This window comes from Festucalex cinctus, chromosome 1, assembly GCF_051991245.1.
Source record: "Festucalex cinctus isolate MCC-2025b chromosome 1, RoL_Fcin_1.0, whole genome shotgun sequence".
NCBI lineage: Eukaryota > Metazoa > Chordata > Actinopteri > Syngnathiformes > Syngnathidae > Festucalex > Festucalex cinctus.
Window position 1 is genome coordinate 46905790 of NC_135411.1, and position 13000 is coordinate 46918789.

At 38.6% G+C, this 13000-nt stretch overlaps 2 protein-coding genes across 3 annotated transcripts; one reads left to right on the forward strand and one right to left on the reverse strand.

Moving 5' to 3' along the window:
* Window positions 1-319: 319 nt before the first annotated feature.
* On the reverse strand, window positions 320-5860 carry stk25b (serine/threonine kinase 25b). The gene is made up of 11 exons (XM_077538329.1): window positions 5354-5860; window positions 4312-4542; window positions 4188-4244; window positions 3984-4092; window positions 2809-2966; window positions 1953-2138; window positions 1549-1694; window positions 1267-1372; window positions 1124-1195; window positions 703-839; window positions 320-633 (listed from the first exon to the last, which is right to left on the reverse strand). Exons 1-11 carry the CDS (start codon window positions 5381-5383, stop codon window positions 594-596), a joined length of 1272 nt encoding a protein of 423 aa, XP_077394455.1. The 5' UTR covers window positions 5384-5860; the 3' UTR covers window positions 320-593.
* A 1191-nt stretch (window positions 5861-7051) lies between these two features.
* LOC144031324 (mitochondrial fission factor homolog A-like) lies at window positions 7052-12907 on the forward strand. Of its 2 annotated transcripts, none has more exons than XM_077538373.1 (7): window positions 7052-7208; window positions 8012-8233; window positions 8371-8543; window positions 9459-9544; window positions 9642-9812; window positions 11911-11986; window positions 12169-12907. In XM_077538373.1, exons 2-7 carry the CDS (start codon window positions 8017-8019, stop codon window positions 12298-12300), a joined length of 855 nt encoding a protein of 284 aa, XP_077394499.1. In that variant the 5' UTR covers window positions 7052-7208; window positions 8012-8016; the 3' UTR covers window positions 12301-12907. The 2 variants fall into 2 exon arrangements, with proteins under 2 accessions (XP_077394499.1, XP_077394508.1); XM_077538382.1 differs by having other exon boundaries at window positions 8374-8543.
* The last annotated feature ends 93 nt before the right edge of the window (window positions 12908-13000 follow it).

A 13000-nucleotide genomic window follows, 5' to 3' on the forward strand; every position in this document is an offset into this window, starting at 1 on the left:
TTTGGGCTTATCTTATGTGGTTGGACAGAGGTTGAATTTAGGAATGTTCAGACCACTATAGAAAGTTTGTAGTACAGTATTTCTCAAGTATTGTTGGCCAAATGGGCACTTTATCCATTTCAGAAGTTGTTTTAACTTACTGTCATAACATAAAAAAAAACATGCTTGCCAAATCTTGTGTTAATGTCTGGACTTGTTTGTCGTGTCTTTTCTGAAAAAGTAAAAACAAAAAGTTGGACAATTATGCTATTACACTTAGGACGTGTGTGGTGTAACAACAGTAATGTTTCTGTTGGAAAATATGAGAAGTCATTTGTTTTTTCATTAAATTTATTACACTTTTTTTTTCAGTCTAACAGGTATACCCAACGTGCTAACTTAACTTTCATGGCTTTTTTTTTTTTGTCTTAAATACTCTTCGCTCTCAAAGAAAAAACTGTAAAAATATTTAATAACTACATAAAAGATCTCTTGGTGGAGGGTATGAGGACTGGACAGGTTGTAAAAGCAGAAGAGGGGGTTCGGGCTTGGGGGTTTCAGCTGAGGTCCTTGTCTGATTTGTTGGGTGAGGGTTAAACATTCATCTCGGTGTTTCATCGCGAAGATGGCGTGGTGTTACCGTTTAAAGAAAACCTGTCGGAAGACAAAGTGGCATGTTAGAACACGAGCGCTTCTTTTGGGGTCCTGATGTTGACGGTCTACCTGCACACTCTCTCCATCATGTGCGTAACAAGGCGGTCGGAGATGCCCGGACAGGATTCCTCTGCCAGGTTGAAGGCGTTCTCCAGCTCCTCGATGGCGCCGACTCCGCCACCGCTCGCTCGCCGCTTCTCCTTTAGCTGATGGCAGAGTGAGTCGATAGGATCGGGAAAGAAAGTCAAAATCTCAGGTACAGTGATACCTTGACTTGAGTGTCATTTGTTCCATGACCAAGCTCGTAACTCAATTTACCATTAAGGAAGTCAAATATAAGAGAAAAGTTTTTTTTTTTTGTGGTTTTGTTTAGTTTTTTACAGTAGAGTCAAAAGCCTGTATTTTCCTTTTTATGCTTCTGTCTCTCCTGGAAGATGCTTATGAATTTGATCTTCTCTAAAAAGTTTGTGAAGCATGCGATGAGACGTACCTCTCTGAAGATGGGCGTGACCAAGGCTGACAAGCACTGTGACTTGGGTTGCCTTTTCACAGAATCTCCTGACTGGAAGGAGAGAAAATATCAATCAAGAAAAATTGGGATGATTTCTCAACTTTGTTCTGTGCGCGTCTTGCCTCCGAGTCCGAGTGTGTGTAGCCCTTCTGTAACTTATTCAAGGAGTTTGGTCTGACTGTGGGGAAGGTCCACATGGGGCATGAATCCACATCACTATCAGCATCCCTGCAGAAACAAATGACACTAATAAACTTGCGTTATGTCAAACAGTATGCACACATTAACTGATTGCTATGAATTCTGTCCATTGTGTGGAAATCATGGCACAACCCTCAGGATGACTTTGGGCTAATTATCATCATGCGGGTTCGAATGCACCGTAGCATCCGCCTGAAACTCACATATCGGAATCGTCCGAGCTGGACTCCTCCCCGTGGCCCTCGGACTTCCAGCGGCGGTAGCGGTCGATCAGTTCAGTCAGGTAGGCCGTCTTCTTGGTGTAGCGCGTTATGAACTTGTGCTTCAGCAGCTCTTTGGCTGTCGGCCTCTAAGGCAGACACACGGGAAGGACATTTATTTTTTAATCTATCGTTTTGGTTTGTCACAGAAAATTCAACAATCCAGCATGACCACTGATAATGTTTGACTCAGAGCCAGCTAGTCACATGACAACACATAAAGAAGCAAAGTTTTCAAAGTGACTAATATATGCAAAGAATGACAAACCTAACAATGAGATCTCCCAATTGCCGTTGGTTAGTAAAGAATCCAAGTGCATGCATTAAAAACAAAAAAAGGGACTCACAAAACGGGGGTCTTTATTTAGACAAGCCTCCACAAACTCTTTAAAAGGCTTGCTGTAAGTTCCTTCAAGGGTGGGGGGAGTGTTTTTGGGAATAAGGAAGAGGACCCTCATGGGATGCAAGTCCGAGTTGGGGGGTTCGCCTTTGGCCAACTCAATGGCCGTGATTCCCAGCGACCAAATGTCAGCCTGACAAAAGAAATGAATCAAAGTTAATGGTGCACACACAGTGGATATAAAAAGTCTGCACACCCTTGATCAAATGCCAGATTTTGTGATATTAGAAAAAAAATTAAATCAAGATGAATCTTTAAAAAAAAAAAAAATGCACTGCTAACCTGACCTATATAATCTGTACAACTCAACTGATTTTAATATTTTCAAGATGTAAATATAAATAACCAAAATAATGAGGTTGCATAAGTTTTCACACCCTCTCATAACTGGGATTTAGATGTCTTAGTTCAGAATAAACCAATCACATTCAAACTCGTGTTAAATGGGTGACGGCACACACCAGCCACCATAACCAAGCAATTCCTGTACCTAAGTTAAAGAAACAATTTCAAGAATGCCGCCCAGCATGAAAAATGACACCTGATCAAAGCAAAGTGTTATGATGCTAATAGAGGGAAAATGCTTGTTGATAGAGCGCCAATCAGATAAAAATAGGGCAAGTGCAACAAATTAAAATTGCTGGTGTAATGCAACACACGACTAAAGACACTCTTGTGGTTTCCGTTGCAAGAAAACAAAATATCACAAGAGGTCCAGAATTTACCACGTAATAACCAAAAAAACATATGCAAGTCAGAACCAAGATTAACAAAATAACTCAAATTTGATGTGCCTGCCTCACCTTGAAGTCGTACGCCGACTGCTTGATGACCTCGGGCGCCATCCAGAAAGGTGTGCCCACAAACGTGTTTCTCTTAATCTGAGTGTCAGTCAACTGTCCCGCCACCCCGAAATCGGCCAGCTTCACTTCGCCCTGCTCGGACAACAGCACGTTGGCAGCTGGACCAAGCAGAAGGAGACATCGTTCAAATCAAAGGATACCTTTGTTTAGGTATAGATTTTTTTAAATTCAGTTACTTTTAATTCGTTTTTACAGAAAGTTTTCATCCGTTTAAAAAAATGTTTCATTTTAGTTTAGTATTTGTTTTAGATTTTTTTTTTTTTAACAGATGGATATATAGGAAGACATTTAAAATGTACCCCCCAATACCTCATGTATAATATTAACAAAGATGAAAAAAGTACATTTAAACTATAAAGTTACTTTTAAAAATAGGAAATGAATTTCTGTTTTTTTATTAAAAGTAGGGGTGTGAATTGCCTAGTACCTGACGATTCGATTCGTATCACGATTCACAGGTCACGATTCGATTCGATACCGATTAATCCCGATACGAATTTATAAGTCGATTGTTGAGATTTTTTTTCATTCAAATTTAGAAAATACTAATCAGTAAGCCTGTAGAGTGTAAGATTTATATGAAAATGTATTATTTATTTATCTGAAATTTCAGTCTTATAGAGGTTGTAATCTGTTTCATGTTTGAACAGCATTAAAATAAAATATTAAGGCTTAATGTTCCGTTCATATAACATTCTTCCATGCTCAAGGTGTGAATCCTAAAAAAATAAATAAAAAAAAATCGATTCTGCCGATTATTGAATCGATTCGAGAATCGCACGATGTAGTATCGCGATATATCGCCGAATCGATTTTTTTTTTTAACACCCCTAATTAAAAGCATTTTCATTTGTATTTTTTTTTTCCATTAAGAAAAATGCGATTTCAAGTCTAGTGATTTCATTAGTTTTCATTCACTATAATAACCTTGGTTCAAATGTAATGAGGTTAGAAATGGTGGTTTAATAAGTTTGTGTTTAATGCAGGTGGGAGGAGTAAAACTTTTAAAAATGGTTTTGTTATATCTTGGATTTTCACCTCTCTAAAGTGGATGCGGTTGTGCATCACCCGCAACGAATGGGTGTTTACTGTATTGCAGACTAAGTTGTTGTAACCTTTAATGTCTCTGTGAATTTTCCTTTCAGAGTGCAAATACTCCAGCCCCTTCAGGATTTCCCGCAATATCGTGGCAATGTACGTCTCTTCAAGAGGTCCCGGACGCAGCTGTTTCGGAAGAACATAGTTTTGCTTTTAGATGATTTTTAATTTTTTTTTAAATATGTGAAACGTACATGACAATAAAAAAAAAATGACATTACCAGATCCAGAGCAGATCCTCCGCCTAAATACTCCATGATAATCCACAGCTTGGTCCCCTGGTAGGCAAAACAGAGAGAAAAGATGTCTCGGAGTGGGGAGACGAGGTTCGAATGATCATCTCACCTTGAGGTAGGAGCCATAATACTTGGTCACAAAAGGACTATCACACTGGCTCAATACTGTGATTTCCTGCTGAATGTCTTCAATCTCGTCCTCGGCCTCCTCGAGGTCTATGATTTTAATGGCCACCACCTCCTTGGTGCGGTTGTTGATGCCTTTGTAGACCTCCCCAAAGGAGCCCTTGCCAATGCGCTCTTGCTTGGTGAAGTACTCCTCAGGATCCAACCGGGAATTCTGGTCCAGCGACATCAGAAATATTCAACTTTAACATTCCCGCCTGTACACAGATGTTCAGACGCATTTCCACCATTTTGCAAACACAGCTCATAACATGTCATAGACCGACCGGTCGATGTATTCAACAATGTTGCACAACGTTTCATTTGGAATTGCAACTATTGTATTCCAATTTCTGCTTTCAACTCAGACTGTCACTGGTTTTGCAGCATCAAAATTGTGATCAGTTCCAACTGCTTCAAATGTATCCCCGATTCCCTGATGTGAGCAATGGTAAGCCGCATAGGTCGATCGCTGTGAAACTTTCTTCTAAATAATTTTTTTCGTGCTTCCCAAAGCACTTCATTAAAAAATTTATTTCTTTAAAATGGTTGTAAAACAAAAAAATAATAAAAGAGAAATTTAAATTTTGACATTAGAACAGTGATTCTCAACCTCTGATGTATAACAAAAGACCATCAGGTGTGTGACAGGAAATTAACCAATTTCAGTGAATTGGTCCAAATAATGCATTTATATTCATCTATCTATGCCAGCGACCTGCAGTGACAGGCAGTACAATAAAATGCTTTTCCACTAGATGGCAGAAGGTACAAATAACCTGTGGATCCACTTTATGTGACAATTTTGTTGGATGATGTACCTAGATATATTTTCTAATGTAACATATGCGCCCTTGTTCAATAAAAATTGGGAAACACAAACACTGGAATATAATACTGAACGTTTCGTCACCTCACGACCACCCACCTAAAGAAAGCCTTGTCTTGACAGCTACAGTACAGTACATGAATGTTGTTTTATGTACCTGGTTTTGCATGTGTCGTAGGTGTGCCATCTCTTCTTCAGGTTGGATGTTTTGTCTCTTTCCGGGGTTATTAATGTGTCCTACAGTCCTACTTAGTATGTTTTTGTAATTTCTTTTCTTTCCCTCCTCTCCCCTCGTCGCTGTCTAGGAAGCTAGCTTAGGTGGCTAGCCAACAAGATAAAGAGGAGGCAGCCTACTGCTTCTTTTAACGGGGCTGTCACTCCGAGCACCGTCTTCGGGGCCTCCAAGCCCACCCGGGGAGCCAACGGCCCTGCGACACGCCGAGTTAACCGCTGAGACACTCCATGTATGTCCGTGGCGGTGGGCGAACAGAAAACAAGCCCTGCCGCGTTTGGTATTTTTTAATTCATTTCACGAAGCCCCGTTGTTCAACAGCGAGGACAAAATAATGGCTCTGGCGAAGGGCGCATGCGCGTTTGTGGCTAAAGGCGATGGAATTCTGGGAATTGTAGGTGATTCTCATGTAATTTATTTTACAGTCGGCCTACTCAAGTTTGGTTTTTACGTTTTTCCTCCTCACAAGAGAGCGATCCACCCCCAAGGACTCCCTCATAATTCTAACGCCAGTCAACCAAAGCTACAATATATACCGCAAAATGTAGTAGTAGTAGTAGTAGTAGTAGTAGTAGTAGTAATAATAATAATAACAACAAAAATAATATTTTTTAACAAAAAATGGAATGTTATCACAATAAATTAGCATTCTGGATTTTGTTGGGTAATAAGTGATAATTCTTATAAGAATAAAGTTGTTGTTTTTTATGAGGGGAGAGATTCATAGTTTAACAAGTGAACTTCTATACATACATACATTTTTACAGAAGCCTTAATTCTCTTAACGACCCTAAAGTTGATTCAGAGATTTGTTTGTAAATACCTTATACACCTATACTGCCAAAAGCCAGTTGGGAGCTCCATCACCACCGCGACCCTTGTGTGGATTAAGAAAACGGATGGATGCATGGATGGAGGGACGACTGAGAACTACATTAAGTAGTATGTGAAGATATAGCATTAAACTGTTTTATTTTTTCAGTTTACTGATTCTCTTTTGGCAAAAACACTTGGGCCCTAGATTGAGCCCCAAGCACAATTGTGGCATGTGGTCTGAGCTAGCTATGTCTACAACCTGAAAAGGCATCTTCCCTTCACAAAGTCTGCTGATACAGGCGCTTACAACTTAGTGCCTTGTTCTCAGCCACAGTGTGCCCATTTTATGCAGAGAAAGTCGTAAGAGCTAGGAGAGGGGATTTATTTTATTTTATTTTTTGACAGCCAGCGTGTGGAGGGAGCCTTTCGTCTGGCGTGGCTACTTTAGAGCGCCTTGTTCGTGCATGTCATGGAGAAAAGAGGAGTGAGGGCAGAAAAAAAAGCTGACTTGACAGCTAGACTAGGGATTCGATGGTGTACATTGCACGCATGAAAAGCGACAAAGTGGGCATAAAATGTATTCTGTAATAATATATATTTTGTGTTTTTGCATTGATTTTTTTAGACAAAACATTTTTATACAAAAAAATCAATCAGTGTTTAAAATAAAATAAAATAAAATAAAATAAAATAAAATAAAATAAAATAAAATAAAATAAAATAAAATAAAATAAAATGAAATAAAATGAAATAAAATGAAATAAAATAAAATAAAATGCCACCAGCTCCGCCCCGGCGCGCACAGCGGATAACGTTATCAAGCACCCCCACACGACCATTTAAAAGGGCGTTCGTTTCAGTTGCGTTCTGTTCCGGGTTACGCTCATTCGCTTTTAGCATTTCCAGACGAGCTGCTATCCGTTTGACCAATGAGTATTTAAAACTACCATATCAACTACAAAAGGTATGTCGTCGTTCGTTGTGCATAGGTCAAGTCAAGAGTCTAATAAAGCCGACGTTTTGGCTAGTCCGCCACCGCAAGTGGCCAAAGAAACGGTCGTTACACGAACCTCTTGCCTTAACAGTGACGCATGGGTAAACATAACATCGTTTGTTTATAGCCACAGTTAATCTTCATGTCTTCTTTTGATTGTCTGACGTTTATATCCTTTCTCAGACGTCGAGGTCAAGTGTGTCAACAGCTTAGTCTTGGAGTCACTACATGTTACGTAATTTGATGCAGAGAACGTGAAATTGTCTTTAATGCTAAATAGCTTGACATTCGCTTGATTCAGATAAGCTCTCCTGCTCGTTTAATCGTTTGCATCTCTGTTGCTGGATCTGGTTTTGCATATCTGCAGAATGAAATTAGACTACTGGTCTGGAAACAGCCGAAAATAAATAAATAAATAATAATAATACAAATAAAAAATAAATAAATAAGTAGCCTATCAGTAAAATAAAATGATTCTAGGCATTGGTGCCAATCCCAATGGACACTTTGGCCAAGTGTATTGCGCTGTCTACCACTGTTTTTTTTTTTTTTAGGAATTAGAAAATATTTTGCATCCCCATCACACATCGTAGCCCACATTAGGCTAAGGAAATATTACCAACATGCAAAAATCGTAATGTCCTGTCAGAATATAATAAAATCTGAGCAGGAAATTGACTTTGTGATTGCCATTGTCCCTAAAAATCCAGCTACTGTCTCTGTGTAAGACAGTGTATCTATGTACAAATGTGTGTTTATGTTTTCCTCCGCAGGCTGCATGAGTGGGCCATCGTTCACCTCAGCCCCCACTGAGGTGGCAGAGATAAACCGTATCCACTATGAGTTGGAGTACACGGAGGGCATCAGCCAGCGCATGCGCATCCCGGAGACCCTCAAGGTGGCCTCGGAAAACCAAACCGGTTCTCTGCCACTGCATCAACTCCCGCACACCCATTCAACTCTGATGCAGGTTCCTGAAAGAATTGTCGTAGCAGGTGAGGTTGGACATGATTTACATTATGCCTTTCTGTGACTCTTCCAGTCTTTTTGTATCTCTGTTGCAACCTGCTGTGGTAATGTAAGCTGAGAGAGTCTTCATTTTCTGACCCCCTTCTTTTCATCTGCTGCACAGCAGGTGATGGAGATCCTCAGTTCTCTTGTCCCAGAGACTTGGACCTGATTCAGTCCATCCCTGCCATGGAGCTCTTGGACATGAAGGCCCCACCGCGTGTTCTCACGTTGTCAGAACAGCCACTGGACTCCCTGGAAACTGACCAAATAAGCAAGAGCAACCAGAGTCACACAGTAAGACAAAGCTGCCTTTTTAAAAAAAATATATATTTTAAATCTGTACAATAAAAGACGATTCAATACCTATCTCGATACATGGGGTGTGATACCATCAAAAAAAGGGTACATTTTCAAGTAGAATGATTTGGTTCGATTCAGTGTGATTACGATTGTAGCCTGTACGGTTGTGTCATGTTTATTAAGATTCCATCTCTCTACTGGTGGCTGTCCAATCATTAAAAAGCAAATGCCAAAAAAAATATAAATATAAATTATGTAACAACACACAAACTATTCAAGTTACTTGAATTCAGAGAAACAAAAAATCTGCAAACTGATTATACATAGCGTGCATCTCTCATAAAAGACATTCGATATTTATTTCAATTCATTGGGTGCAAATTATGGTGCATTTTATCATGTAACATTTCGGTTTGGTTAAATTAAAACCAATTTAACGATTCAAAACGATTTCTGTTACACCCCTAATACAAGACAATGAAAGATATTACATAAAAATATATTTCCTCATGATGAAATAAAATAAAAAGGTTGATGAAAAAAGTCTTAAACAAAAATAAAAGGATTGGTGAAATTAGTAGCCATATTTAAACTATAAAAATTTACAAGTGGCGTCAAAACCAACAAATAGTTATCCGTTTTCCTGTTTAATTTATTGTTTGGACAGTATAGCAGAAGATAAGAAGGGGAAAAAATCCTCAGTGTTTTTTTCCATATCTGTCAAACTGCACACTGCCACTCTGGAAAAATGCGGTACAAAAAAAGATGTGGTGGTACCGTATTTTATTTTATTTTTTAATAAATGTGTGCCGTTACACAATGTAACCTGAATATCTGTGTATTCAGTTTTTATGCCTTGGCTCAATAGAAGTTGAGAAACACTAGATTGCCGGTATTTATCTTTGACAGGCTCATTCTCGATCACGAAGGGAACGCAGCGCCACTGAATTCGTATCTGGTCGCCATAGTGGTCAGATTATCAGATGTGATGTGAGGTGAGTATATTCTTTTCTGTACTGCTTATTTGTTCCTGTTAATTGCTTCAAAAATCTCCCCTCTTTACCATTTCTCTCCACTTACCTTTTCTGACAGTGTAACACCCTCACCTTCTGCCCCCCCAGTCCGCATGTGCCCCCCTCTGTGCTCCCCTGAGGACGCAAACGTCAACTTGTTCACAGCGGCGGGCTTCCTGGCTTATATCCAGTCTACCACACGCCGGGCCTACCAGCAGGTCCTTGAAATCCTGGATGATGGCCATCGCCGGTGACTTTTTTTTTTTTTTTCTTCTTCTTCTTCTTTGTTTTCCCTTCAATTTATTCTTAAAAATGTGTCCCTATAGCAATTTATCAATTCATTGTGGGAATGTATGTTATTGTGATTTTTATTCTCCACACTTTTTTGCCGTGTAACAACTCCCACATAATACTTCCAATTTACACTATTCATATTTCAATTAGCTTCAAAAAGTCACACCTCCCGGGGTATATATATCATTTGATTCCACATTACTTACAGTATTTGCACAATATAACTTGTAATATCAACTTTTCCCGATTCATTTTCAATGGGACAGACATTGAACTTCTTCGAAGTATCACTTTCACTTCACTTATCATCATTACCAGGTGTCTTACACTGCTTGATGGCACAGTTGGTAAAGTGCATTGTACAGTAACAGGAGGTCATAATTCATCTCTCAATTTACTTCATAAGCATTCCACTTTTATTCAAATCTTAGCATTCAGCTTTCAGCATTCCCATGCAATTTCTCCAGAAATTGCACTTAGTCTAATTGTATATGCTACTTGTCCTCATTAGAGTCAACTTAGTAAGATGGAACCTATACCATCAAATTCTATTCTCTTTTTGTTTTTAATTTACATCCATTTTTAATGTGTTTTTGTGTCTGCAACTGGAAAAAAATGTTTTATTTCAATGTCAAGCTCTTAATGGCTGGGTGTTTCTGAGTTTTGTCCTTTTACGCTGCAGTCACATTGGCAAATGTCTGATAGTGGTACCTTGAGATATGAATGTAGTTCATTTCGAAATCACGCTCGTAACTTAAAACACTCATATCTCAGGCATCTTTCCCTATTTGAATAATTGGAAACACTATTGATCTGTTACAGCCTCCCCAACTTTTTTTTCTGGTGTGTTATAACTTTAAAAATAGAATTTAATAGTTTACTTTCAAAAACGTGTAGTCACGACATAATTAAATAGAAAATTAAATCATTTTTGACTTTTTTTTTTTTTTTTTTTGCTTCAATGTAATGGACATTGTGCCTCGCCTTCTGGTGTGCGATCCTTGGCCAACTGGGGGCAGTATAACACAGACATACAAATACACGGTCACTCCTCAGTAAGTCGCAATAATATTCGTCAATCTTCACGCAGGATATAGAACGTGTGTTGCTCTGCCGTTTTGCTGAAATAGACATTGGTTAAATTGTTACAACGGCCCAACACTGATGCTATTCGTTAGCTTATTCATGGCAATTTATTATTGTTAGCATTAAACTAGATGTACACTGAGTGGTCTTCAGTTATGCAATTGTTTTAAATAGCCTACACGTTTAATTCTCTTTGTTGTCTTTGTTGAAATTTACAATCTTTTTTTTTGGGGATAAATTGTGACAATTTAGTTGTCCACTATCTGCCAAAAGTGCTGCCAACGCTATTAGTCAAAGCAAAAAAACAAACAAAAATGGAAGATCAACAACTTGTATCGTGAAAGACCCAACACGGGTCACTCACATCTCACAGCCCCACAATTGTATTGCTCACCATTATGTTTCCATGTGACTTTGTCTCTTTATACTGCCATGCCACATATCCCCAGTTTGGCCACTTAAGAGCAAAAAATGGAACTGTCACATGGACCATGTGGTTTATTTCCAGTCTAAGTTATTTGCTTACCTTTTGGAATGTAGGAGGAAGCTGAATTACTCGACACAAGCAAAATAGTTATTACCATTCTTATGCGAAAGAAAGAGAACCTCACAATGAACGGGGAAAATACTTTCAAACTGAGGACACAGGAAATTACCTACACGCAAATTGAAAAGTCTGGACCTTTTTTGCCATGTCATTTTAGCAGGTTTTTTTTTACACGTGCAAAAATGTAGCATAAAAAGAAAAGAACACTTATGTCAATTCTATTCTGGGGTTGCTTTGTTACATCTGCAATCTAGGTAGGGGACAATTAAATAGCAAGCCAAGCTTGGTCTTAGCTGCAATGTAGAGAAGTTTCAGGGTGTGTTAGTAGGCCTCGATATGAAGAAGGCTGACTCTTTTTTTTTTTTTTTTTCTTCTTCTTTTTTTTTTTGTTGTTGTTGTTGTTGTTGTCATCATTGCACAGGACAAACCTGGATCTTGCCTTGGATATAAACCCAGATGAATCTGGTTTAGTGGATGCCTCCTCATTACGCCGACAAGTATGTTCAAGTTTCTCATGTCATGCATTTAGTGCCCCTAAAGATACACTACTTACAAAAAAAAAAGTTAGGTATATTGAACTCTCATGGAATTTCAGGATGAACCTAAAATGCTTTACAAAAAAACAGGCCCAGGTGCATCCTTGTCAGAAAATCTTATTTCCATTTGTGTGGTCTTTCAGATTGTCAAGCTTAACCGCCGTCTACAGATGCTGGAGGAAGAAAACAAGGAACGCTCCAAGCGAGAGGTGGTCCTATATTCTGCTACTGTTGCATTTTGGCTTATCAACACCTGGGTTTGGTTCCGCCGCTAAAAGGAATCGCCTTTAAAAAAATAAAATAAAAAAGTGTCACCCGAAACACATGGAGACAGAGCAAAGTCTTGTTAATGACAATTTAGGGATTTGCATTTCCATTTCCATTCGATCACATGCATTTACGGCTAAACATTGAAATTCACCTTTCAAAATGTACATACAATACAACAGCTGTGCTGCTTTTGCTTTGTGTGGTTTTTTTGTTTTTTTTGGTTCAATTTTTTTTTCAAGCAGGAAAGTATGACTATGTATACAATTAGAAATATTTGGTTCAGTTTTGCTTGGTAGATTTTTGTGGACATGTTTCTTTTTCTTTGCGAGTCATGTACACTGTTAAGTCAAATACTGTATTTCACTGGTCACTTTTTTTTTTCTCTTTTTTTTAATAAATATAATAATTCGGGGAAATAAGATTTTACTTTGGCAACAAATGCTTTTGGATCCCAGGCCAGAGGTAGAGCTACAGTAAATAAATAGTGTCAAATCGAGTCTAAGGATGCCATAATATTTATGCTGAATGTTTGTGTTCTGGTTCACCTAAACATTCATGTACAGTAGTGAAATAGAACATTGTTAAACTGTTGTTGTGTTTTGTTTTGTTTTTTTTTGGGGGGGGGGGGGGGGGGGGGTTAACTACATGACCTTTTTAGTGGGTGTGATGTACTGTAAATCATTCTCTTCACAAGTTTGAGATGTC